Here is a 25,433-nt window from a genome sequence, read left to right as displayed (position 1 = left end):
CATTCCAACTTTTTCCATGATCCCATGAAAATACATGATAATTTTTTTACAAAATATGAAAAAATAAAAAAAAAATTATCACTAATTTTAAAAACGTTTATAAGAATAAAATTTTTAAAAATTATCACACAATTTTGAAAAGATTTTTTAGAACAAGAAACACATTTTTCTCAAAAAGAATTAGAAAAATGTCGTATATAATTTTCAAAATCAATTAAAAAAACACCTAAAATCTAATAATTTTTAAAAAAAAAATATGGAAAGAAGAATCAAGAAAATGATTGTAGAGTTGGGGAGGCAAAAGGAACATGAGGGTGGGATGATAGAAAATAAGTTATTTTATTTATTTATTTTTGCTGAAAAATTAGTTTTTTTAATAATTTATTTTAAAATTATAATTTTTATATTCAAATATCACATGTCAGCTTTTAATTATTCATCATATCATATCATCCGCAAGTGTATTACACATACTTTATAATTTTAGCTGATTGGCAAAAAAGTGTCAAAATGACATAGCAGAATATGTTTAAAATGAACAAAAGTGAAAATTAATGTCAGATGTACCAATGGGATTAGCTTTTTTATATATGTATGTAGAGCAGTATATAGTCAAGTGAGGCAACCGCCTTGTACAGTATAGTATTATAATATAAAGAATTCCAATTGTGAAAGATGGCTCTCACAATTCATTCACTATAAATACTCATTTCCTTCTCTTACAATTCCATCATCATTTGTTCGATTCTCTATTAGAAAGAAACTTAACAAACGAAAGAGAAGGAAATTCTCTGTTTTTCAATAAGCTTAAATTTACTAGAAATGGCCCCAGCTGCTGCATTGATGAGTAAGTGCCAAGAAGAGGAGGAGATTGTTCGCCCTGTTGCTGACTTCTCTCCAAGTCTTTGGGGTGATCGTTTCCATTCATTTTCCCTTGATAATCAGGTATCTATCCATCTATTTCGTACATGTCTTGTTAAGGAGATTCATTTCTGACATTCAACATTCACTTTCATTTTTTGTAAAAAAAAAAAATATTATATTTGCAGGTTGCTGAAAAGTATGTTGAAGAGATTGAAACTTTGAAGGAACAAACAAGGAGTATGTTAATGTCAGGAAAAACATTGGCTGAAAAGTTGAATCTCATTGATATTGTTGAACGCCTTGGAATTGCCTATCACTTTGAAAAACAAATAGACGACATGTTGAACCACATTTTTAACATTGATCCTAACTTTGAGGCTCACGAATACAATGATTTATGCACTCTATCCCTTCAATTTCGAATCCTAAGGCAACATGGCTACTATATCTCTCCAAGTAATATATCTAGCAAAGCTCTAATTAATCTTATTTTTTTATTCTGTTTTCTCACTAGGACTAATTTTTTGTCTTCGATTTGAACCAGAAATTTTCAGCAGATTCCAAGATGCGAATGGTAAGTTCAAGGAATCACTTTGCGACGACATCAGGGGAATATTGAACTTATATGAAGCCTCACATGTAAGGACTCATGGAGAAGATACTTTAGAAGAGGCACTTGCTTTCTCTACTGCTCATCTTGAATCTGCAGCTCCACATTTGAAGTCACCTCTGAGTAAGCAAGTGACTCATGCCCTTGAGCAATCTCTCCATAAGAGCATTCCAAGAGTCGAGACACGATACTTCATCTCTATCTACGAAGAGGAGGAACTTAAGAATGACGTGTTTCTTCGATTTGCAAAACTGGATTTCAACTTACTTCAGATGTTGCACAAACAAGAACTCAGTGAAGTATCAAGGTAATTAACATCAAAAAAAAAAAATTGTTATTTGAAAGTTATTTGTCAAATTAATTCTAATTATTTTGTAGGTGGTGGAAAGATTTGGATTTTGTGACAACGCTTCCATATGCTAGGGATAGAGCAGTGGAGTGTTACTTTTGGACGATGGGAGTGTATGCTGAACCTCAATACTCTCAGGCTCGTGTCATGCTTGCTAAGACTATAGCAATGATTTCGATAGTAGATGACACATTTGATGCTTATGGAATCGTAAAAGAACTGGAGGTCTACACTGATGCCATACAGAGGTACGAACTACTTGTGGAACAATTTAAGATTTTTAATTGGCTGATTGCATAAAGTAGGGGGAAAAATCACATAAAAACAACATATTTTTGTGCAATTTTGAAGTTATGACTACAATTTGTTATTGGAGACAAGTCGAGAGGTCATATCATGATACGCCAGACATTTCTCCTTTCTTCCTATGATGTATGTTATGCTGAATTGATAAACTTATCAAATTCATTTCCTTTTTAATTTATTAGGTGGGATGTCAGCCAAATTGATCGGCTTCCGGAGTACATGAAAATTAGTTACAAAGCACTTTTAGATCTCTACAACGACTATGAAACAGAGCTGTCAAATGATGGCAGATCTGATGTTGTTCAATACGCAAAAGAAAGAGTATGAATCGTGACTTATACTAGTTAACTCAAAATTAATCAGTTTTTCAACCTATTAAGTAGCTTCTTCTCCTCGTATTGAAATATGTACTGATGGTTTAATGTCTTTGCTTGTTATTGACAGATGAAAGAAATTGTGAGAAACTATTTCGTGGAAGCGAAATGGTTCATTGAAGGATATATGCCACCAGTTTCTGAATATCTTAGCAATGCATTAGCTACCAGCACTTATTACTTGCTTACCACTACATCCTACTTGGGCATGAAGTCTGCTACCAAGAAAGATTTTGAATGGTTGGCCAAGAACCCTAAAATCCTTGAAGCCAATGTGACATTATGTCGAGTCATTGATGACATAGCCACCTATGAGGTTGAGAAGGGTAGAGGTCAGATTGCAACTGGAATTGAATGTTATATGAGGGATTATGGCGTTTCAACACAAGTAGCAATGGACAAATTTCAAGAAATGGCTGAGACAGCATGGAAGGATGTAAATGAAGGAATCCTTCGACCAACTCCTGTCTCTGCAAAGATTCTGACTCGTATTCTCAATCTTGCTCGCATTATTGATGTCACTTATAAGCACAATCAAGATGGATACACTCATCCTGAAAAAGTACTAAAACCTCATATTATTGCGTTGTTAGTGGACTCTATTGAAATTTAAACTTAAAATCATCAATTGTTGGTTCCCGGCCCCTCAAATAAGTATTTGATCTACATTTGTTGGTAACTCTGTAGCTAGCTAGGATAGGAAATGCTGACGATACATGTTATCGTGCAGTGAAGTTACCTCTTTCTTGAATATTTTTGTATCATCGTTGACATTTAATCGGAGGGAAAAGACATATTCACTCTGGAATTGTACCGAAAAGTCAGTTACACGCTTAAACTATTGATGATCTATTACACACTTATACTATTCAAAAGTGAATTTAATACCACCCCTTGAAGCTGACATGGAAATAAAGTTAAGTAAAAGATAAAAAATGCATGTTTGAGTAAAAAAAAAATGACAAATTTTTTCCCACCTCCACCCTTCTCCTTCACATTACCCGACCTTTCTTCTTCCTCCATTTTTTTCTTATCACAAACACTATTTTTATATCAAATTCGTCAAGTCAAGAACGGATTATTCAATTTATTTTTATCATTTTGTTGATTGTGAGCATTTGAAATTTGAAAAAAAAATCAGATCTGCTTTTTTTTGTGTAAAAAGTTTTTGGGTTTATGCACAAAATTTTATTTTTTAATCTGTGAAATAGATCCTTCTTCTCTCTTATAAAAATTCTCTCTGGATTTATTTCAAAATCAGTAATAGTAAATCAAACACTAATTTTTCAATTGTGCCACTAAAATCTTTACAATTAAAATATTGCAACTTTTCACAATTCTCCTCTTTGAGCTTAATTTAAAACTTGTATATTGTGATAATTTTTTGTGATGGGTTTGGTAATGGGTGAAAGATTAGTGGTGGTATGACTTTTAATTTCAATGAAACTCGTGTTTTGATGTGGATGGTAAATTTATGATTATGATTGAGATGAATTTCAATGATAGTGATATGGTTTTAATGGTTATTAGTTAAATTTATGATGTTTGTTATCGATTTTTTATGTTGGCAATGATTGTGAGAAGATTCTGGCGGTGAATTTGATGATAATAGCAACAATGGTAGTAATTTAATGGCTTATAAAAAAGAAGAAATTGAGCGACATGGATTTTTTTTGTAAAATCTGACGTAATTATTGATGTGACAGTACAATTATGATAATGTAACGTGAGTGTGAAATACTTTTTCATCATGTGACTGATTGATTATATATGCATCAAAGTTGAAATAAATTCACTTTTGAGTAATTTAGATGTAATAGGGTTGATTTACATTTCTTTGTTCGTACGTACCAACTTTCTTTTACCTAAGACAATCCCTAAAATAGTGTGAAAGAATAGGCTTTTAGCAGTTGCAATGCAATTCTATCACAAGGAAATGAATTGCTCCTATCAAATAGTAATGGAAAAAAAAAAACAGAGTACCAATTTCTGATTGAAAGTAAATTAAAATCACCATAATCTCCATTATGAAACTACTTCTAAATAAATAAATAACTCTCAAATAATGACTTTTGAATAGAAAAAAATTGGTGACTATTTGATGACAAAGTTGCATTTTAAAATCAAATAATAGTTTTTTCTTAAAACATTTTCATCACCAATTCACCTGTGTCCAGTCGTCTTCTCCACCCCATCAGATCGTCCTCTCCACCCTCACCCACCCACCCCATCAGATCGTCCTCTCCACCACCACCCACCCACCCACCCCATCAGATCGTCCTCTCCACCACCTCCCACCCACCCCATCAGATCGTCCTCTCCACCCCCACCCACCCCCTCCTCCACCATCCAGCCCAATCTTAACCTCTTTCCCACCCATATCGTCATTTCAAGAAATATTTTCAAAAAAGTTTAATTTACTTTGAAAATTTTAATTAAAAAGCACATTTTTTCTTTATTATTTCTAAAAATCACTTATCATTAATAATGGAAGAATATTTTTTGTGCAATTCTCGTATATGCAGGGAATTCAAATACATAAAAAACAAGTGTATTTCGTTGCGCTTTAATTTAAAGGACATTCAAATACATAAAAAAGAAGTGTATTTTGTTGCTTTTTAATTTAAACTTCTTGTAAATCTCGTGGTTAGAAATTTACTTTTGTATTTTAGGCATCATTAGTTCTATTTTCTCATAAAAAAAAAGTTTTAAATTTGGAAAATGATAGCTAGAAAGTGGTGTATAAGAAAAAAAATTACTCAATATTTAAAGAAATTAGTGAAATAAGGCTCTCACACACACAGCTAGTGTGTATCACACACACTATGCTATGTTAATAAAAAGTGTAAACATGAACAAAATATAATTAAAATATTTAAATAATATCTTATATTAATTTTAAGAAGCGATCGATAAATTCAAGCATTTTTTTATCGGTTAAAAATAGCCACATCACATATCAAACTTTTTGGAAGATATTGGGTATGTCATCAATTATATGGATACATATTTGGCAAGCAATAGCTCGTACATTTTCTTGAGCTTCCTCAACGAAAATCATGCGTTTTTATTTCTTTTTTTTGACCATATCAATTTGAATTGTGATATAATTGCAATATATCTTATGGTTTGTATATCCTCTGACGATGTAGCTTTGTCTTCTTTGATCCGATGAAATTTGAATTCTTTTGTTTGTTTGTTTTTTTTTTCTTTTTAATTCAGAAATTGAAATGTAGAGAAAATAAGTTCTATTAATAATATATTTCAGGTTGTTCTTTTCCAACACATTTTTTTTGTGCAGGGTAAATACGTCACTATGTAGAGTATGTAAACTATATATACATAAGATATAAGTCATACTAGATAAGTTTTATATGAAATACTCGGTTCAGAATGCATTGAGGGAAAATTGATCCAAGTTATCATGTGAATGACGATTCTCTAAATCAACTGCGTCATCCCGTGGACAAAACTTATTCAAACTCAATAAAATGATGATTTTTGTTTTTATTCTATGTGCATTATATTTCTTTGTTCGACTTGCTTTTACTTTCTCACTTTTTGGGGCATAATTACTTTTTGTTTCAGCTAACTCTTTGCACCACTTTTAAAGGAGTAAATATCTTTAAAAATCACTAAGTATTTGAAATTTTTTCAAAAAATCACTCAATTTTATTTTGTATCAATAAAGTTACTCAACTTGAATTTTCTTTTATAAAATCACTCAACTTGAACTATTCTTCTAGGAAATCATTATAACTAAAAAAACCAAAAGAAATAATTACACAATCCACCCCTTCAAGTTAGTTTTGTAATACTTATTTTCATTTAAGTTTATAATATTATGTTTAACTCTCTTATTTTATTTTCTTTAACAAATATTTTCTTAACCTAATAATTATTATTAACATAAAAATTTATGATTTGATTAAATTAGTTTGGGGGTTACATGCAAAGTTGAAGAGAGACGAGGAAAGGGACAATAACTAATAGATACAATGTTTGAAAATACACCCTTAAATTGAAATAAAACTATTAAATGGATAGTGTAGCTGCTAATAATAATAATCTATGTTATAGTAAATAGATAGCATGTATCTGTTATACTACGTAATTTTTCTACAAAAGAATAGCCCCTCCATAGGCTCATTCAACCTCTTATTGCTGAGAGAACGACCAAGGCAACAAAAACTTGTAAAATGTAGGAGATGAGGTGAAATAGAATGAAGTATTTAGTGCATATATGGTGCGTGCATTACATAGAGAAAAGCTCTCCCAGAATTGACAGCATGATCTAGTGGATCTGGATCCACTTCAACTGAATCTAATACCCTCTTATATAACAAAGAACTAATCATGAATACCCAATCCTTGTTGTCAACTAAAAGGATGTGAACTAGCGATCAGTGAAATTGAGACGAATACCATGAGAAATCAGGGATCTGGATACCAGCAGCAGCAAAACAAAGGTTATATCATCCTAAATGCCTAAGCATTGGTGAGAGGGAAACCTAGAAGAGTTAGTTGATACATAAATTGATGGAGGATGCATGTAGCCGATGAGAATATGAGGTGTCATTCTTAACTGTTCTCCATTATTAAGACTAGGAGACGGAGAGATTGGGTGTCAATGCTCTTATAGAAACGTCATACAAGAAAAGAGATTTATTGAATTTAAAAAAAGGTGCAATAGGGAGATGATTAAACATTAGAACTAAAATGGAAAGTGGAACCTCCTATATACATACAATCTGCCTACTCTGAAACTACTAAGATTCATGGTGCTCTCTCCTCCTTCAGGAGAAGTTAAAAAAAACTCCAGGGATTCAAATCCAAAGGAACTCTACAACCTGCCAAAATTCTAAAATCTCTTTAGGTTCAATGCGATAAACAAAAGGAACCATCTTACTTGACCATACTCTGCTAGGACAAAATAAAAGAAAATGGCTGAATCACCCAGTAACAACCTGAGCTGAATATTTAGTTTCGAGGTAACTTCACAAGTACATGGAAAGGCATAATCATCCCGCAGATAATGATGCCCACCCTTTCAACTATATATCTTCTTTCCACAATCCTTCTTTAAGCTTTTGAGATATAGATTTCTTCAGATTGGCACAGGCAAAAAATAGTTTATATGAATTAAACAAGAATACAAGTTTTCATCCGGCTAAAATTCATCTTGAACACAGTTTTATTTTTGTTTGCTCCAGGAAACAACTCAAAAGAATGCCAAAAAGATGCAAAAGAACATGCAATGCATCCATTCCTTCCATATTCAGATGTTAAAATCAAATTAAAGCAAAGCATTTCAGAAAATATTACGCCTTGCAACTTTGCTGCAATTCAAGTACATTAATAGCAAGCTCAATAGCACAACAATTTTATCAATGACAGTAGATAATGTAAGAAAGCATGCAAGGAAGGGATCACCAAACTAAAAAAACAAGCCTGAGGGAAGCACTACCGCATGGAAGTGACCTTTAATTAGTTAAAAGTAGAAAGAACATCTCTACACAATAAAATGCTGTACGGAATAATATCCTTAGTCTAATAAAAACAACCCACACCAACCATATCCCAGTCTTCACATTCTAATAGATTAAATGCCCAGACACTAGCCTTTGCGAGCCAAGTAACCTGCGAAAAAGGCACTTACCCCACAAGTAATCGCAAAATCATAACTTGATTGCACAAATCAACATATTTTCAACCCCACCTTAATCTTACCAGTTTTCCTGCTACAATTATAGCTGAGGGAGACTACCATTCCCCTTCCTAGCACTGGAATTCACCATTCGCGGATCTTGATCCTTTTCAGCCACCATTCCGTGGTTTATCATCTCCCTTTGGCCATTCTCACGAACCAATTCCCCAGACTTCTCGTGCTCAACTCCAATAGCACCGTTATGATTCTGCATTAATCCTCCCCTAAAAGCAGGTGAAGGGGTCACCATTGCTACCCCATTCATCTCCACATCCATGGCAGATCCATTATTCTCACCTGGCAACCCCAGGGTCGGATTCTGCCCTTTCAAGTCCACAGAATTCAAAGCTACTAAAACCTCAGAAGACCCATCCAACCTCTCCGCATTCATGACATTCTCCTCCTCCAATGGCAGAGCTGCAACCACCATACTAAGGCATTGATTACTACCTCTGTTACTCCCATTGCCATAACCCAATCCTGGGCCATTAGAAGGATACTGCAATATATCCTTCTTCTTCAGCTTATCCCTAGCCGTAAGATAAGCCACATGGTCTATAGCCTCTCTAGCTCTTTTCCTAGTAAATGCCGCCTCCTTCGCCCTCCTCTCTGCCTCAACCCTAGCAGCCAAAGCTGCTTTAGTCACAGTCCCAGCAGCGATCTTGGCAGCCGCTAATAAAACCTTAGCCGCCTTCATATCAATAACCCTAGACTCCTCATTACCCAAACCAACCTCTCTTCCCTTCTTAAGTGAAAAAAGAGGGGTATTAGGGTTAACACAAAGGGGGCAATGATAAGGGTGAGGAGGGTTGACACCCACACAAGAATTGTGAGAATACGAATAGCATTTGGAACAAGAAACAAGGCCGTTTGAAGCCGCGTTAGGTGGAGGGGTAGGGTTATAAACGAGCAAACAAGTGGGGCAAAACGATTGAATGTGGAGTCTGAGGACACAGTTGGTGCAAAGTCGACGGTATAATCCTCTGTGGCGGACGTTGTGGAGAAACCATCTTTCCTCGACGTTACAGTTGCCGCAGGTGGTAGGGACGGGGAGAGGGGCGACGGTGGAGCTGTTGGGAAAGTTTTGTTTCGTCATTTTTGAAATCGGAACATGAAACAGGGGAAAAGGAAGAGCAACTTCATGTATAAAGTGAGACAGATTCTGATAATCCGGTTTTCTTTTTCTGCACAAGGAGAGTGAAAAAGGAATCTCTGTGTTCTTGAATTAGGGTTTTCTATATTGGGGATTGTTGAGCAAGACGAGAGAGAAAAGAACTCCACCAAAACGACACCATTTAAAGGGGATATTTGAATTGGCTTAAAAGTTGGCCAAATTTATTTAAAATCGATAAGTGTTTGTAAATATAATACTTCTTCTTTTATTTAATAATAGTTATTAAATAATAAATTAGGGTAATATTACTATATTATCTTTTGATTCTATTAAATTTAGTGCTTTAAAAATGTGCTAGATGATAAATATTACTCACTTCGTTGCATATTAATTTTTAAGGTGTTTCACACTGTTTAAGAAAAATATATTAAAACATAAATTGAACTTAATTTTTCATTTTTATCCTTATGAATTATTGTCAAATTTATGATTGAAATAACTAATAATTAATTAATTAGTAATTTTAATACTAATTAATAAAGGATAAAATTGAAAAACCATTGTAAAAATTATTTTAAAATTTGAATAATTAACTTTAATTTTAAAAATAGAAAATGCCTCAAAAGTCAAATTAATAATGAATGGAGGAATTAGTATTTAATATCAACGATAAAATACTCATTAAAAGTTAATCATCTCTTATTTTTTTTAAAAAAAATAAATACTATTAAATAATTATTTTTTGTATAGTGGACAACTATTATTAAGCGAAGAAAACACTATTTTTAAGACGATCCAAACAAGCTTAGTCTTTTGTATCCTCAATTACTCGTATGATGTGCAAGATTAACGATGAAAAACTGTTGGGAAAAAAAAGGAAATTTTATATATAGCAAAAAAATTAAGGGCCCGTTTGAATGAGCTTAATAAAAGCAGTTTTAAAAAAGCACTTTTGAAAATGCTGAAACTTACTTTTAAAATAAGCAGTTATGCGTTTGGATAAAAGTGCTGAAGTTAAAAAAAAGTTGTTGATGTGTTTGGCAAATAAGTGCTGATAAACAGCTTTTAAAATCAAAATGTTTGAAATACCCTTAAAAGGTGTTAACATAATAAAAGTTAATTAATTTATATTTTACAGCCATAAATAATTATATTTTGCTATCATTCACATATTTCTTTCTCATCACAAATTATTTATAAGAGGAATATAAACTTATTATGGATTTTAAAGATATATAATTTGAATAGATCAAAGAACGATTTAAGATTTTATTTTAGTTTCATCCATAGGTAATAATAATTGTCTATCATTCACATATTTCTTTATTGTCACAAATTATTTATAAGAGGAATATAAATTTTTATTTAAGTTATATGTGCAACTTATTTTACATTTTAATAATATATAATTTGAATAGATCACTTGAAAGATTTAAGATTTATTTTATTTTCATTCATTAGTAATAGTAATTGTCTATCATCCACGTGTTAAAAGAGAAAAATGGAAGAAAGAGATGTTAGGATTATGTGGGTAATTTGGAAATTGTATAAAAATACTAAGGACAAAAAGGTAAAAATGTGGTCAACTTAAAACAACTTATAAGTTAAAAAAAAAAAAGCACCGCTACCCAGCTTTTAACTTTTGGCTTAAAATAAGCATTTTTAAATTTAAAATAAGTTATTTTGAGTATTGCCAAACAGCTAAATAAGTCAAAAACCAGCTTTTAACTTGAGCCAAACAGGCTCTAAATTTAATAAACTATTTAGAATTTGTCTAATTATGTTTCATAATTATAATTTTATTTGCTGAGTATTTACATTGTATAATTAGTATATACAAATATATTAGAAAATTTTCAGAACTTATACAAATCAAATATATCAACAGAACAATTATATACAAGTTATGGTAAGCATATATAAATTATGGATTTATATAATTAGGAAGCAAATTACAAAAATTCTAAATTTGTACAATTAAAAGCCGAATTATACAAATTCTAAATTTGCGCCACATAACTATGATGGTAAGATAGTAGAAAGATAATTTAATTAAACTATGAATATATTAACTAATTGACTAATATATATTTGCATATCCGCATAATTTTCCATTGAGAAAAGGTATACTAATCCAGAATATTTCAGATCCAAATTATGCAAAGTTGAATGACTGCAAACTTTTCTTTAACAAGTGTTCTTTCAAGTAGAGATAAATGACCTTTGCCTTTATGTGAGCATCTTGTGTGCACTACAGAAGGCATTGAGGAGATCCAGATGATCCTTGTAGATACCACCCTTCAAACCAACTGAATTTATCTTGTTTTGACAAGGAAAACAACAAATTTACATCAAACTGTCAACGAAATGAGCAACAAAAGGCTCAGTACTTCACTCATTTGTGTTTGGAGTATGATATACAGAATGTGAGCTCCCTATATACATGATGTGGTTGGTGAAATAGCTAAAACGAGAAAGCTAGTAATAGCGGAACTCACAGCTCAAGTGACTAGCTAAGCAGTGTTCTGATCTTCCTTCTTATTCCTTCTAACTGAGCTAGAACTTTCCTGAGCATATATTGTGCCTTCCAACAGAAAAAAACTTATTCACCAGCACTGATATGAGCAGATGCTACAATTGATCTCAGCCAAAAGAGAAAAAGAAAGGTATATTACAGTTCAGCGCTGCTGATAGGAATGCTAAACAGTTGATGTTATACCAGCTTTTACTGTCACTGCATAACGGATATTGATATTTAGCTATTAGTTACAGCAAAACTTTGTGAGAATTATATGTAGAAATCCAACATGTGACACAGTGGCAGACATCTTTTCCACCTCCAAACTGCTTGAGCATAACATAACAAGAAAAACAGTTGCTTATATCAAGCTACAAAAGTGAAGTGATAAATCACATTTAGACAATTTAGCTATTGAGAGGCTTAAAAGTAGCTGTTAATTTTTTAATTATTATGATGTTTTCGTCTAACAAAGGTGTAGAGCAAATTGAAGGGAGCCTGCTGTTCTAACTGTAGTTAGTAGTTCTCATGTCTGCAAGTGAAAGATCAATTTGTGGTTTAACATTTTGAAACATTTCTCCTGTAAAGGATTATGTAGCAATGTCATCACATATTGGTAATTGAATTTTTAAAATGAAAAAATGAGTATCTTCTGATAAACTCCGAACTATCATAATTCATAAAGTTTCCCTTTTCTAGTTTAACTATCAGAAGACAACTTCCTAAAGTATGATAAACAGTACAATCCCTTTGAAAGGTAATGTCATCTTCAGATTACTCTATAGAGTTAATAAAACATAAAAGTATGTGTAGGGCTTACAAGAAATAAAATAACAGAAAAAACTTACTTCTAGGTATGCTTTGAGAAATTGATTAGCCCTTCAAAATTGAAGCAGGTATCTAATGGATGATGTGGAAAACAGAGACGATCAGCAATAACCACGAGATAAGCCCTTATACGTCATAATATTCTTAGACCGGACTGCATATATCTTTATGCACGCATCTGCCAAATTGATTACTGGATCAAGATCCCAATTATAGTATTATAATCTGTAGTCATGTCCATCAAATTTCCCAAGGCCCTCAGCAAGTATATTGCCAACATTATCCTGTGTGATAAATCTATCACATGAAGAATTTTGACCATCTGTTTCATCTTCCACACTGGAACCCACTAATAAAGCATGAGTATCAGCATCAGGAACCCAGCCCTTTTCCAACATTAAATCCAGCAAGAAAGAGGCCTTGTCATTGTATCCCTCTTTCAAAAGACTATTTGTCAGCATATTGTACATTGATGAATCAACAACTTCAAATTCTGAGACAAGCTTATCTATTGAAGAAAATATCATGCGGACCTGATTGTTTTCCACCAGATACTCCAGAAGTTTAGAAAGTGTTTCCGAATTCGGTAATAGACCCTGACTAAGCATCATATCCAATAGTAGAGCCAACTTCTCTATATGTCCAAGCGAAATCATGCTCTGAATAAGAATGCAATATGTTTCCCCATCCATCTTACAACCATCCACAACCATTCTTGAGAGCACCATAAAGAGATCACTTGCTCTTCCTAAACTGAATAGCCCTCGCATTATGCTGTTGTAAGCAGAAGGAGAAGACAATGTACCACAATAATATGCAACTGGTAGCAATTTGATTGCTCTAACTGTGTACCCACTAGCACAAAGTCCCTCCATAATCTTGCCAAACGAGGTCGATTGAAGAGCAAGTCTCTTTGTTGACATGAACCAAAACACTTTGGTGGCTTCCTGAATCTCTTCCTTCTGGCAAAGACACTCAATAAGTTGAGCATATGATACCAAATCTAATAACCCAGATTTGGACCTAAGCTGATGAAACAATGCCAAAGCATTCTCACATTCACCTAATTTGCAGTAGCCAACGATGAGAGCAGAATATGTAGATGAATCAAGACTAACGGAGGAAACAATCATTCTACCAACATATTTCAAGGCATCTTTCAGTCTCTTATTATCACACAAGAACAGAATCATGATATTCCAAGAACAATGATCTGTGATGTTTCTGTCAAACATTTCATCAAACAGATCTCTTGCCATATTAAAGGTGCCATCATTTAGAATAGCTTCAAGAAGCGCATTGTAAGGCAATACACTTGCAACTTCTTTGTCATTCAAAAACTCCTTAGCTTCACTTAACATATTCAATTCACATAATCCATCTATTATACTCATGAACACATCATCATCTGGCCTAACATCATTATACACCATCTCATCTACAAGTTTTACAGCATCATCCACGAGAAGATTCCAACACAAACACTTTATCATTGCCCCATAAGTGGATGAATCCGGAAGAACTTTAGACGCTCTCATCACAGGAAACAACCTCCTCACTACATCTAATTTATTCATATCACAAAATAAAGGTATTATATGAGCATAAAAGCTAGAATAATCCGGTTCACACTGTATACGAAACATATCATCTAAAATTACAAGTGCCTCATCCACTCTACCCCTTTCAACAAGTTGACCAATAATTATCTGAAAAGTCCTACCGTTAGGACTACAACCTTTCTTATGAAGTCGTTTGTATTGCTCCAATGCAGCATCAGCGCGATCAGCAGCAAATAAAGCCTCTATCAGAGAATTAAGTGTATCAATATTGGGAGCAATTCCAGCTTTCACAATCTCTTTATATACGAACAATACATCCTTAAATTCCTTCTTTTCCTTGACAAGTGCGCCCAGTAATTGATTAAATACAGATATAGAGGGATTTAAGGAACACAAATTTATACAAGAAAGAACACATAAAGCCTCACTAAGCCTACTATTTCTAACAAATATATCTAGCAAATCCAAAAGAACTTGTTCAAAATTTGGGCATTTATCCTTTACCATTTCATTACAAAATCCTTCAATATCTTCTACTTTCCCAGCCATACCTAACTTCAAGATAATTTGAAAATAAGTATCAGCAGAGTGATGAAACCTTTTTTGAAGGGAAGCCCATTTGAATAACTTCAATGAAGAATCCAAATCAGCTGTGGAATGAAGAACGCCTACTAATGTTTCTGGGTGAAGCTTATTCTTTAAATATTGAATTTTGGTTTCAAAGTCAGAAGAACTGGTAGAGGTTTGTTTGGATTCTGGATTGTTCTGAATTTTACAAGCACAAGAAAGTGAAGAAAAATAGGGTTTTGAACAAACCCATTTGGGAATTTTCTTGGGAAGAATTAAAGTTGAGAGCTTTATCACCATTGAAGTTGCTCTCCCTTCCCAGTGGCCACTTATGTTTCAACTTAAAAAAACATTAAGCTAACAAAATGTCCAGTAAATACAAAAAAAAAAATATATATATATATATAGTAATCGAACAAAGTTGAAGTGAAGGAGACAACCTTAAAAGGTATAGAACTGAATCCTAACCTGGGAACAGAATCATGGGAACTAAGAAATTTGAATGGTGAATCCTGAATGAAGAACAGACCCAACGGAAGAAAACTAGAGAAGGTCAAAAAAATAAAAAACTACGCAGATGAGATATTTGCTCTTTAAAACCATTAATTTAAGGAAATTAAGACTTAGTTCCTCGTTGTTTTTAAATGTTTCATGATCGACTTATATACGTGAAAATGTTTTTTTTATAGAGCATTAATAGTCTCTTGCACGCACATTATCACGCATAAGAGTCTATATTTGAAAATCACGAGGAGGGATCTAAGTCTTAACTTTCTTAAATTAATGGCCTTAAAAAGCAAATAAGCATTACCCATAAAATCGACAAATTTAGCTTCAACATAAAATGTCAATTTGAAAACCACGAGAGACCTAAGTCTTAACTGTTGGGATATTTACTATTAATCATGTGTTAAGAAATAATATTTATTAGAGAATAAATATTTATTAAAATTCAATAGATCATATATTCATTTATGATGTTTATTTACTTATATAGTAGATGATTTAGTGTGTAGAGTTTTATCATATATACAGAAGATTAAATCATCGGTTCTTATAAGTATAAAGCTTTTGGTTCGCAATCTAAGATGAAAATTGGACATGTCATCGGGTACAAATGTAGCGCAAGATTATATGTAATTTGTCCTAATTATGGGAACGGTATAATTCCAACTTCTTGTGCTAGTACATTTTGTATGTATTGAACGGGACCGAGTAGAGATAGTTGTTTTAGACTGACTTACAAAAACATATTCTCTAAACTATTAAATGTACTTATATTCTTAATCTTGATATAAATATTATGATTTGTATATATATTAATTATCGTTTTGATTTATTAAAAGGTGAGATTCTGAGATGGGTCAATATGCCTGGTAAGTTGGATGATAATAATATATATTGGTGAAATAATAAGTTAGTTGATGGAATTCATGTCTCGTTATAGAGGTTGATTGATATTCCTTTTTGAGAAACTTATAAGTTTTCATCGTGTCAAATCTTACAAGTGGATTTATAAATTCGACACATGAAATAAGTTAAATAATGCTCTAAAGGAAATTAATCTTTAAGTTAAATTCGTCAGTAATTTAATTTATTGATTAGTATCTGAAATCTTAACATGGGAAATTACATAAGTGTTTAATAGGGAATTACTTAATAGATGAGTGAAATTAAGAATTTCTAGTGGAATGATTTGTAATTTATTATGGTAAGAATAATTCAAACTGATTATTTGGAATTATTTCCATAATAGGAAGCCTCGGTAATTAATTTTATGGTCCCTATATTGTCCATATTTAACTAGAACTCAGAATCATATTTCTATACAAAAAAAAAATATGGGTTTTTCTAGTTTTCTAGAAAAACAAGGTTTTCTAGTCTTTTTTGGATTAGGAAGAAATCAGTATAAATAGATTTTCTCCTAACCTACAAAAAAAAAGATGATTAGTTTTCTATTCAATACTTGCCCACTTAAGTATTGAGAGAGTTCGGATGTGACATGAGATCATTGTAGAAGACTATAGCTATATTGTAGATTCGCTTGAAGATGCGTAAAAATTTGGAGATTCGCTTGAAGGTATACAAGAGGTAATTCTTGAACCAAATTTCATTATATTTATGTGTTCTAACATGATATTTGTTTTAGCATAAACGATATTGGCTATTTATTATTCATTTAAGTATTAAAGATTTTGATATGCTTTCGATGTGCATATAATTTTCCAACATTAACTTTGTTAAATTAATGGTCTTAAAAGCAAATAGATTCTTAATTAATCGAGCATTAGCCATTAACCTTCCGGTATCATAACGCTGTAAAAATAGATTAACCCTGTATTGCTGTCCTCGAAAAATTGGAAAAGAAGTTTTCTCGCCGTTGGTCGAAATTTTTTTATTTATTTTTTGGTTGAAAATTATAAAAGATTCTGCAGTATTTGCTATCCAAATACATTGAATAAAAGAATTTGTAGTAGTGGTGTTTAATTACTTATGATCCAAACACATTTAAAGAGGTTTATTATATCTTCGTCTTTGGCATTACGAGCTTGGTTAGCCCAATCGACATTTTACCTCATCTGTTACTATGTGCATGAAAAGGTTAAGGCAAATTCAAAAGATGTGAACATAAATATTTCTATATTGATTGGAAGACCTTTCTTTGTTCACCTTTTCGTTTAAAGTACAAGGCAATTTCAGATATACGATAAGATAGCAATGGATGAAGTTATTTTTCCTAAGTCGTCAATACACATGCTACTTTGAACATGATATATATCAAGTTCATTACATAGTATATCAGTCCCTACCATCATTATAAATTTGCACTAACCATTCTTCAACTCTGACAGATTATCTTCTCAGTTTACATCCTGTTCGACGAGTTAAGGAAAAAACGATACTGCCCGGGACCTTTTTCTTTGCTTCTGAACCCAGACAAGGTTCTTAAATTGTTCCTGTTTTAGTATGGAGCAGTCCCAAACAAAAAGAGAGGATAGTCGAATGAAATCAACTCTTTTCCTACATACTAATATTGAATAATGAAGCAAAATTATACTCTAATGATTCTTGGTATTTAGACAAAGGAAAAAAAGTCACTGCAACATAACAAAGAAAAACCAAGCAAAGTTTTATTTTTAAAGTTAATGCTGAAAATGAACTCCTTCCAAGTTTACAGCAATTACAACACATATCTACAATAGTTTAAAACAGCAGGGCAAATGAGACCTAAAGCATGCAGTGAGACAATAGCATACAATTCTCTTTGTATGCAGTCATAACGAGAATTATCCATCATACCTTCAAGGATGGAGTCATTTGTTTCTAACTTCCATAATTCCAAGTGAAATGTGATATACGGTTGAAAGGAAGATTTTGATCTATCAGTCTTCGCACAACTCTGATTTATGCATAATACCATAATCTGCCACATATTTTTTGTTTGCTTAGTCCTGTTTGTTTAAACACGAGGGTCTTAGGCATTCGATTCTCTACCCAGTCAGCAACATCTGAATATCTTCATACTGCACCGATACACCTTTGAAAACTACTCTAACAATAAATCAGCTCCAAGCCTCCAACAGCTTCAGAGACTTTACCACCAGTACTTTTGTCATTAATATGAACCAAACAAGCATATATCCTTTTTCGACGAATTTTATACATGATACCAGCTCTGAGATGCCTAGATTCCAAAATGTATATGCTTGATACAAAAGCAACTAGGATATTCTCACATACGTTACTCGAAGAGGTCCAGAATCATAGTCCGTGACTTTCCACAATTGTAGATCCCTTTAATCAATAATCAATAACCGGGCAACGACGAAATAGCCCAAAATATGAAGCACCCACCACCCATGTATAGCAAGCAATCTCTCGCTTAAGATATTCCATAATCCCAGCCAAACTCCAATCCCTCAGAAGGTTTTTCTTATCCAACATAAGCTCCCGTCACAGTGCTTTGTGATTTCCCGGGAAAAAGATAAAACAGCCAAACTATAACTATATCTACTACAGAACAATCTACTTAAACCATAAATACAGCAACTTAACCTATTGAGACCCTTTAAGAGGAGATATGTACTAGATTGATTTATTACCAGTTCAGTCGGTAAGCTCATGAAGGAACTGATAAGAAATACCTATAAGCCATCTCTCCCTGTCCATAACCAGATCTCGCAGATCTTATGTAGCAGCTACCACCCCTGAATCGGGGACGATCTCTGCGAGAGTAAACTTAATTGGTTGCCATCCGGATTGAGGTTGTACAAGCCATTTCTTCATGTTAACAACCATGTGCAAGATCTGAAGTATTTCGCCTAAAGCAAGCTCCTTTAAGCACATTTTCTTAATAACTGTTGCTGCTTCAAACCTAGAGAAGGAAAACGTAAATAAGCAAGTTCAAAATTAGATCATATCAGCCAAGACACACACAAGGAATCATCTTCTGTCTTCTTTTTTATTTGAAAAGGTAAAATAAAACTACACAGAAAAATTTGAGTGGACCTTACAAAGATAAAAATTTGTTTGCCATAATCCTGAACCTAAATGCTTTTTTCTCAATACAATGTTTAATTGGATTTTAAATTGGAAGTGCTTCACCTAAATAAGAACTTTAGAAACTTCCGCAAACTTCCACAAAGGTTCAAACTAAATGAGAACCCATTACCTGCACTGAGTAGCGCTTATGGCGGCTCGTCCGGCAGAAGATGATAGAAATTTCTGGAGGTCATCCCATGCTTCTTTGGGATATTGTTTCATATTACCACCAATGGGATTCACACACCTCCATAGGTTCTCATTTTTACCAACATATAATTGCAAAGCACCTAAATTCCGTGTTACTACCAGCTGTTGTTCAACTGCACTCGCGAGAGCCTTCTTAACATCAGTATTGCGGTGTTTTGGATCTCCATATTTGATGCAATCAGAGATGTTTGCTTCAGTAGGCATAATCTTCTCAGTTTTAAGGGTGTTCAATGCAAGTAAAACGACTCCAATAAGGCCTTGAACATAATCAGAAGGTTTTGGGCATCCTGGAGCTCCCCACACACCATTGAGAGGTCCATTACTGCTATTTGCTATAGATGACGGTGGTGGAATCTCAGGGCTGGAATGTGGATGCCTGTTTACCTCTTTTTCAACATAAAATGGTGTTTTCTTCTGCAAATTGTGTCCTTTATGAGGCCCATTTGTATTTGTATAAGAATTCTCAATGTTAGGAGGTTGTCTTGATTCTCCATTCCACGTTTGAGAAAAAGGACGATTATGACCATTAGTGGAGTTTTCATTGACTTTTAGCTTACCCATATCAGGCATAGATATTTGAGGGCCTGAGGTGTAGCCAATTGCATCAGACCTAGGAGGCATTGAATGTGAATGATGCACATGCGAATTAGGTGGTAAGAAATTACCAGGTGGAATTATCGGTGATACTGGGAGGTTGTTTGGCCTTCCTGGAGGATAATTGTTTTGATAATTGTTCTGTGAGTTGTTTCCATTCGTCCAGGATGCCTCAGGATTACCAGGAACACCGCTCGGTACAGGCCCACTGAAAGGAGTTCTTGAATTATGAGCTCCAGGCAACTCCACTGAATCATTGAACTGCTTAGGATATCCATATCCTGGTTGATGAAAGTTTGCAGCACTATGATTTTCTTGTGTGCCAGATGAAGTTCGTGATATATTGGGTTGATTCACACTTCTACGAACTGGTTTGCCCTTCTGCTTAATATCTGTACCCCTTCCCAAATTGTTAAACTTCATTTGTGGGTTTTCATGGAAAGTGTCAAGCTGGTTTATCAGACTGGAGTCACTAGATGACGTTGATAATGTGTCTAAAGTGGGTAAAGAACCGTAGCTGCTATTAACAAGTTGACTTGATTCACTATTTGTGAGTGGAGGTCCTCCAGATGAAAGGCTTGTCCAAAGCCATACAGTCTTCGCAGCAGCAACAAGGGGAACAGAAGCTTTTTGAGGTTGTGCGAGAAGAATATTATATCTGCGCATGCGCAATTGATGAAGTGCGTTTGAAAAATCACGATCTCCCGAAATCAACAAATAGTTAGCAGGTGCAGGATTGTCAACTGCCCAGAATAACATGTCCACAAGAATCTTCTTATCACTTGCATCTTTAACACCTGTACACATTTGGACAAAAAATTGTCACACCGGAGTCTAAGCAGTTCTAAATGTATCAAAATCGCGCTACCACAAATGTTAAAAGTAAGAATCTTGAATACACTGTTTTTCAGTTGGTCTATACACTACCTTCAAGGGCTATCTTACGACTCAATTAAGATGAGAATTCCACTAAACATTAAACGACCACATATCAGCTCCAAATTCTCACTTTTGTCCTAGGTTGTATGTATAGCAGCAGATGCCACCAGTATGGTCAAAAATCAACTCACAATCCCTCTCTCTCTCTCACACACACACACACAATGAAAAGTAAATTTCCTTTCTCTTCCAAATATTTCACAGAGAACTGATGAAGCTCAGCCAAAATTAGAGCCTTCCCATCAAAGCCAACGAAACATGTTTAAATTTGTCTTCTGATTGGGAAGAAAATTCAAGTGATGGATGCACTAAATCTTTCTTCTGAGCAGGGCGGAAGCAAGCTAGAAAGGCGGAATCATTTCAATCTCTTTGCACAAAAAGAAACTGAGATGACAAAGCATGCCTTGATTTCCACCGCTGCTTCTGAATTGCCAACTTGCGATTGACAATTTTGAGGATCCTTCAACTTTTTTGCCCGATCGGCCGGCCAGAAAGCAAATTCAGTATCTTATTCTCCCAGTCTCAAATATATATGCTAATCTCCCCACTCTTAGGTGGAAGTTACTAGCTTCAAGTTAATTTGACTTGGTGTTGAAGTTCTCTGTGTGCAATTCTTTCAAGAAGCTTTTAGGTCTAATCAAATTGAGAAACAAAAAGAGAGGTTCATGGTGGTTTTCCACCAGACTTTGAGGTTCAGAAGCTAGAAATGGTAAACGGATTATACATTTTGGCAGCAGAGGCTATACTTTAACTATGGTAAATATAGACTGTCCTTTAATTACCGTAAAAAAAATATAGAAATTAGTAAAATATATCAGATCTATTAAATTATTAAGTAAACACGTGCAGGGCGGATATAGAAGGCAGAGAGGGGGTTTGCCCTGCGAGAAGTTACACAGTATACATAAGGTATTTTGACAAAAAAAATAAGTATAATATAAGTTTTGAACCTCCTAAAAATAAAATTAGAGGTTGGCTTAGTGATTGAGAGGGTTAAAAGTCCAACTTACAGTCCCAAGTTGAAATCTCAAGCACTACAATTGTTATTTTTTCAAAACACTGAAAATACTAGACGACACTAGATACACGTCATAATTTCAAACTAGAACAGAAGGAACTAGAGGAGGAGCCATATCCAACTATATATACTTGAAAATGTTATTTAAAAAATACATATGCATAATCCACGCCCATTATCCATACACGTTTAAAAGAAAACTTCCCGCCAAGAAGATTGAGCTCATTTGCTTCACTCTCAATAAAGTCTTCTTTCCTACCTTCAGAGTTGATGAAAAGGCCAGTTTCATAAAAGAGTATGGACTGTGCAGTAGTACTCACACCCCATAACTTAAAATCATGGATCTACCGCGGACCATATTCTGATTTCTTCATGATCTAGAGAAAATGAGCTCTATAATTCCGAAACAAAAGATCAGCAACTCGTACAAGTTCTGAGTATGTGCTAAACAGACTATTAAACACCCAATCTCTATCACTGATAGTGGGTTTGATGAGAAAATTAAAAAAAAAAAACACAACCAACGCTTTTTTTCCAAGTAAAAATCCTGTTTAAATTGGAAAACATGGCTATTTTCACTGGGAAAAAATGCAATTTTGCATCTGACTGTGAATTCGACCACAGAAAAATCAGATTGGCACTTGCATGGATTCAAAGGGTCAGCCATGCTCTTTAGACCATGAAAAACACTCCGTTGACTTATATATCAGCAGAAACAAAACAATCATAGGTAAAATTCAATGAGATCTAACCGATCCTGTCCAGTGACACAAAAATCAACTTTTAAAACATAGATCGACTCAACCAAACATCAAATCAACTAAAAACAAGTCATTTTCATCCGAATTACACAGACTAATAAAGATGCAAACAGGAAAAATGTGTCTCAGCAAAAAGTATACCTGCAGGAACGTGATTAAGGCCGATTCCAGTACTATTAAGCGCCTGTTGAACAGAAGAAGCGATCTTAGTTGTATCACCGTAAGCGGAAATAGAAACCGGTCCACAGTAGTTCATATTCACAAGCGCAGAACTTATATTCTGAGCGATCGCATGAGGATCAGATCCTCTAGGCACTTGACAGTTTTCTATATCCCACCATACCGAAATCCTCGCCGCCGAGTACAGCGCCTCAGCCGCACCCGACGGCTGCGGCCCTCCCCCTCCGCCGTTCCCGTTTCCGCCTGCACCACCCATTTCCTACGAGTTGCCGTTGCCGGAGAAGAAATGGCGCACGTTAGCGAATTCCGATGTGTAAAATTTAGTCTTTTTATGTATGTCTGGTGCGTAAGGTTAGTTGAGGAGTGCGTAGGATTAGAAGAGGATATGGAGAGAGTAGAAGGGATGGAAGAGAGAGTGTTGGATTATATTGTGATGGGTGGGGACTGCCGTAGTTGTGACGGGTGGAAGATTCATGAGGGGTTTCTGAAATGACTATTATGTCCTTCCGTTTAATGGACAAAAACGTAAATATGTATGTACAGCAGAATCGTGAGGAACGAGCTTGACTTCCATTTGAGGAAAGTGCTGAGTTGGTGTACTTTTGGTTTTCAAATTTATGATTTATAAACTCAAAAATAATTTGAATCTTAATTCAACTAGGACTAAAAATTTTATATATTAAATAAATGTTAACTACATATTTATTAAATAATTATTTAAAATTTAAACAACTTACAATTTCTTTAAATTATCATTCAAACAATCTGTATTCAAAATAATTAAACAGAATATTTATTATTAATTCATAAATTTTTTATATGTAGCAGCTCAAAAAAGTATTTTCCAAGTTTAAAATTAAATTTATTATTATACATATAATTATTTCTTTTGAAGTTGATTAAAAAGGGAAAAGTATATATGGTAATATAAAACAAGAAAGAAGTAATTTATCTTAAATTTTATTTTCTCTTTTAATGCAGTTACTGTTTGATCATTGACTCTTCGTCTTCAACTACCATTTCAGTTTTTAAAATATTAGTATTTGTTTTTTCCATTCCAATCTTATATAGGTTGCCTTGATTGGATCTCTCCACGTCATAATTTATTTTCCTTCTTTCAAAAAAAAGTATAACAATAAGTTATCATGAAGAAAGTAACAAACAACTGATTACTTCATAAGGGAGAAAAAAAATTATTTTGCATTTGACGTTTATGGTAAATCATTAATGTGTTGTAAGCTATATAAATAGATTTATTATTTAATTAATATTAGCAAATATATAAATCCTATCATCTAATTTTTTTGGCTGATAATTACATTATATTAATATAAGTAAATGTTTTACTTGCTTAATATATTTTATTACTTTACTATATTTTTTTCATCCTCTATCTTATATATATTCTACTCTTTTAAGACTTATTTAACAAACTATATAATATGCTATTATAACTAAGCAAATATAAATATTATTTATTTTTCACTTAATATTCGATATCTATATTATTGTAAGAACAAAAAATTTGACGAGGTATTCTATTTATTTGAAGTGTAGCATTCAAGGTTGATCATTGACTCTTGGTCTTTGGAGTATCATCAACTCTTTTAAGTCTTTGAATATGGACTTTTCAATTCTAACACAGTGATTCGCTAGTTTGTAATTGGATTTATCAACCTCCTAAATATTTTCGTTGTTGTTTGATCGTTGAATATTTTATTTATTTAATATATTTTTTTTATTTCTTTGATTATTTGTTAAAGATTAAAAAAAGAGCATTATTAAATTAATAAAAATAACTGACAAAGAATATTTAGAATTGAAACATAAATTTTAATTAGTGATGTGTAGTAAAGTTATACCAATACATATTTTTAAAAAGGAGATTGTTGTTTTACTTAATACAAGATATAATACGATAAACACTGTAATTAATTAATATGTATGATTAACCTGCCTATCGAGACATATATATAATATGAAAGGGAAAATGGTATATTTTTATTTTATAATATATTAAAATTTGAAATCTTAAAAGTAAAAATCTAAGAATACAACCATGTATCTTTGCTTCATTAGTAAACTTATGTTATTGAATTTGCAAATATTTGATTCATAACTTGCCTTGTTAATGCAAGCCACATAACAAAAAGAGTTATACCTTCCCCACCATCCTCCTCCTTCTTTTAACTTTATAAAAATAAATATGTTTTTTTCAATATAAAAGAAAGTAGGAAGTTTGGAATTTACGGATTTAACCCCGCCCAATTAGAACCCGTATGGGAACAAAAGCCCAAGGTGAAGCCGTAAGCCCAGTCCATGGAAGAGATTTGGGCATGGGCCTATTTTGGGTGCTCAGCCCACTTTATCAATTATGTGGGGAAGGGGGG

General features: G+C 33.3%; 4 protein-coding genes across 7 annotated transcripts; 1 reads left to right on the top strand and 3 right to left on the bottom strand.

Moving 5' to 3' along the window:
- The first annotated feature begins 822 nt into the window (after positions 1-822).
- On the top strand, positions 823-3,116 carry TPS31 (sesquiterpene synthase). Its single transcript, NM_001252111.1, has 6 exons — positions 823-945; positions 1,050-1,320; positions 1,409-1,781; positions 1,853-2,071; positions 2,312-2,450; positions 2,574-3,116. The coding sequence occupies exons 1-6, from the start codon at positions 823-825 to the stop codon at positions 3,114-3,116; spliced, it is 1,668 nt and encodes a 555-aa protein (NP_001239040.1).
- Positions 3,117-7,955: 4,839 nt separating this feature from the next.
- On the bottom strand, positions 7,956-9,690 carry LOC101263762 (uncharacterized). Its single transcript, XM_004230309.4, has one exon. The coding sequence runs from the start codon at positions 9,304-9,306 to the stop codon at positions 8,251-8,253; it is 1,056 nt and encodes a 351-aa protein (XP_004230357.1). The 5' UTR covers positions 9,307-9,690; the 3' UTR covers positions 7,956-8,250.
- Positions 9,691-11,234: 1,544 nt separating this feature from the next.
- Positions 11,235-17,774, bottom strand: LOC101250554 (pentatricopeptide repeat-containing protein At1g63330-like). 4 transcript variants are annotated; one of them, XM_019211737.3, is made up of 4 exons: positions 12,691-17,774; positions 12,000-12,058; positions 11,823-11,908; positions 11,235-11,643 (listed from the first exon to the last, which is right to left on the bottom strand). In XM_019211737.3, the coding sequence occupies exon 1, from the start codon at positions 15,097-15,099 to the stop codon at positions 12,889-12,891; it is 2,211 nt and encodes a 736-aa protein (XP_019067282.1). In that variant the 5' UTR covers positions 15,100-17,774; the 3' UTR covers positions 11,235-11,643; positions 11,823-11,908; positions 12,000-12,058; positions 12,691-12,888. The 4 variants fall into 4 exon arrangements, with proteins under 4 accessions (XP_019067282.1, XP_010313890.1, XP_069145037.1 ...); XM_010315588.4 differs by having other exon boundaries at positions 11,823-12,058; XM_069288936.1 differs by having other exon boundaries at positions 11,235-12,168.
- Positions 17,775-17,905: 131 nt separating this feature from the next.
- LOC101263469 (uncharacterized) lies at positions 17,906-23,511 on the bottom strand. Its single transcript, XM_010315575.4, has 3 exons — positions 23,005-23,511; positions 19,472-20,942; positions 17,906-19,174 (listed from the first exon to the last, which is right to left on the bottom strand). Exons 1-3 carry the CDS (start codon positions 23,297-23,299, stop codon positions 18,988-18,990), a joined length of 1,953 nt encoding a protein of 650 aa, XP_010313877.1. The 5' UTR covers positions 23,300-23,511; the 3' UTR covers positions 17,906-18,987.
- Between the last annotated feature and the right edge of the window lie 1,922 nt (positions 23,512-25,433).

Source organism: Solanum lycopersicum, chromosome 1, assembly GCF_036512215.1.
Source record: "Solanum lycopersicum chromosome 1, SLM_r2.1".
Lineage (NCBI taxonomy): Eukaryota > Viridiplantae > Streptophyta > Magnoliopsida > Solanales > Solanaceae > Solanum > Solanum lycopersicum.
Note: the sequence above shows the minus strand (reverse complement) of the source record. Positions and strands in the feature narration are given on the sequence as shown.

Excerpts from the sequence above, each read along its gene's own strand:
- LOC101263469 (XM_010315575.4), bottom strand. The coding sequence starts at position 23,299 with ATGGGTGGTGCAGGCGGAAACGGGAACGGCGGAGGGGGAGGGCCGCAG. Across the intron at positions 20,943-23,004 it reads CCTTAATCACGTTCCTGCAG|GTGTTAAAGATGCAAGTGAT; the intron begins GTATACTTTTTG and ends AAATGTGTACAG. Across the intron at positions 19,175-19,471 it reads ATAAGCGCTACTCAGTGCAG|GTTTGAAGCAGCAACAGTTA; the intron begins GTAATGGGTTCT and ends TTCCTTCTCTAG.
- LOC101250554 (XM_069288936.1), bottom strand. The coding sequence starts at position 15,099 with ATGGTGATAAAGCTCTCAACTTTAATTCTTCCCAAGAAAATTCCCAAA.
- LOC101263762 (XM_004230309.4), bottom strand. The coding sequence starts at position 9,306 with ATGACGAAACAAAACTTTCCCAACAGCTCCACCGTCGCCCCTCTCCCC.
- TPS31 (NM_001252111.1), top strand. The coding sequence starts at position 823 with ATGGCCCCAGCTGCTGCATTGATGAGTAAGTGCCAAGAAGAGGAGGAG. Across the intron at positions 946-1,049 it reads CATTTTCCCTTGATAATCAG|GTTGCTGAAAAGTATGTTGA; the intron begins GTATCTATCCAT and ends TTATATTTGCAG. Across the intron at positions 1,782-1,852 it reads GAACTCAGTGAAGTATCAAG|GTGGTGGAAAGATTTGGATT; the intron begins GTAATTAACATC and ends ATTATTTTGTAG.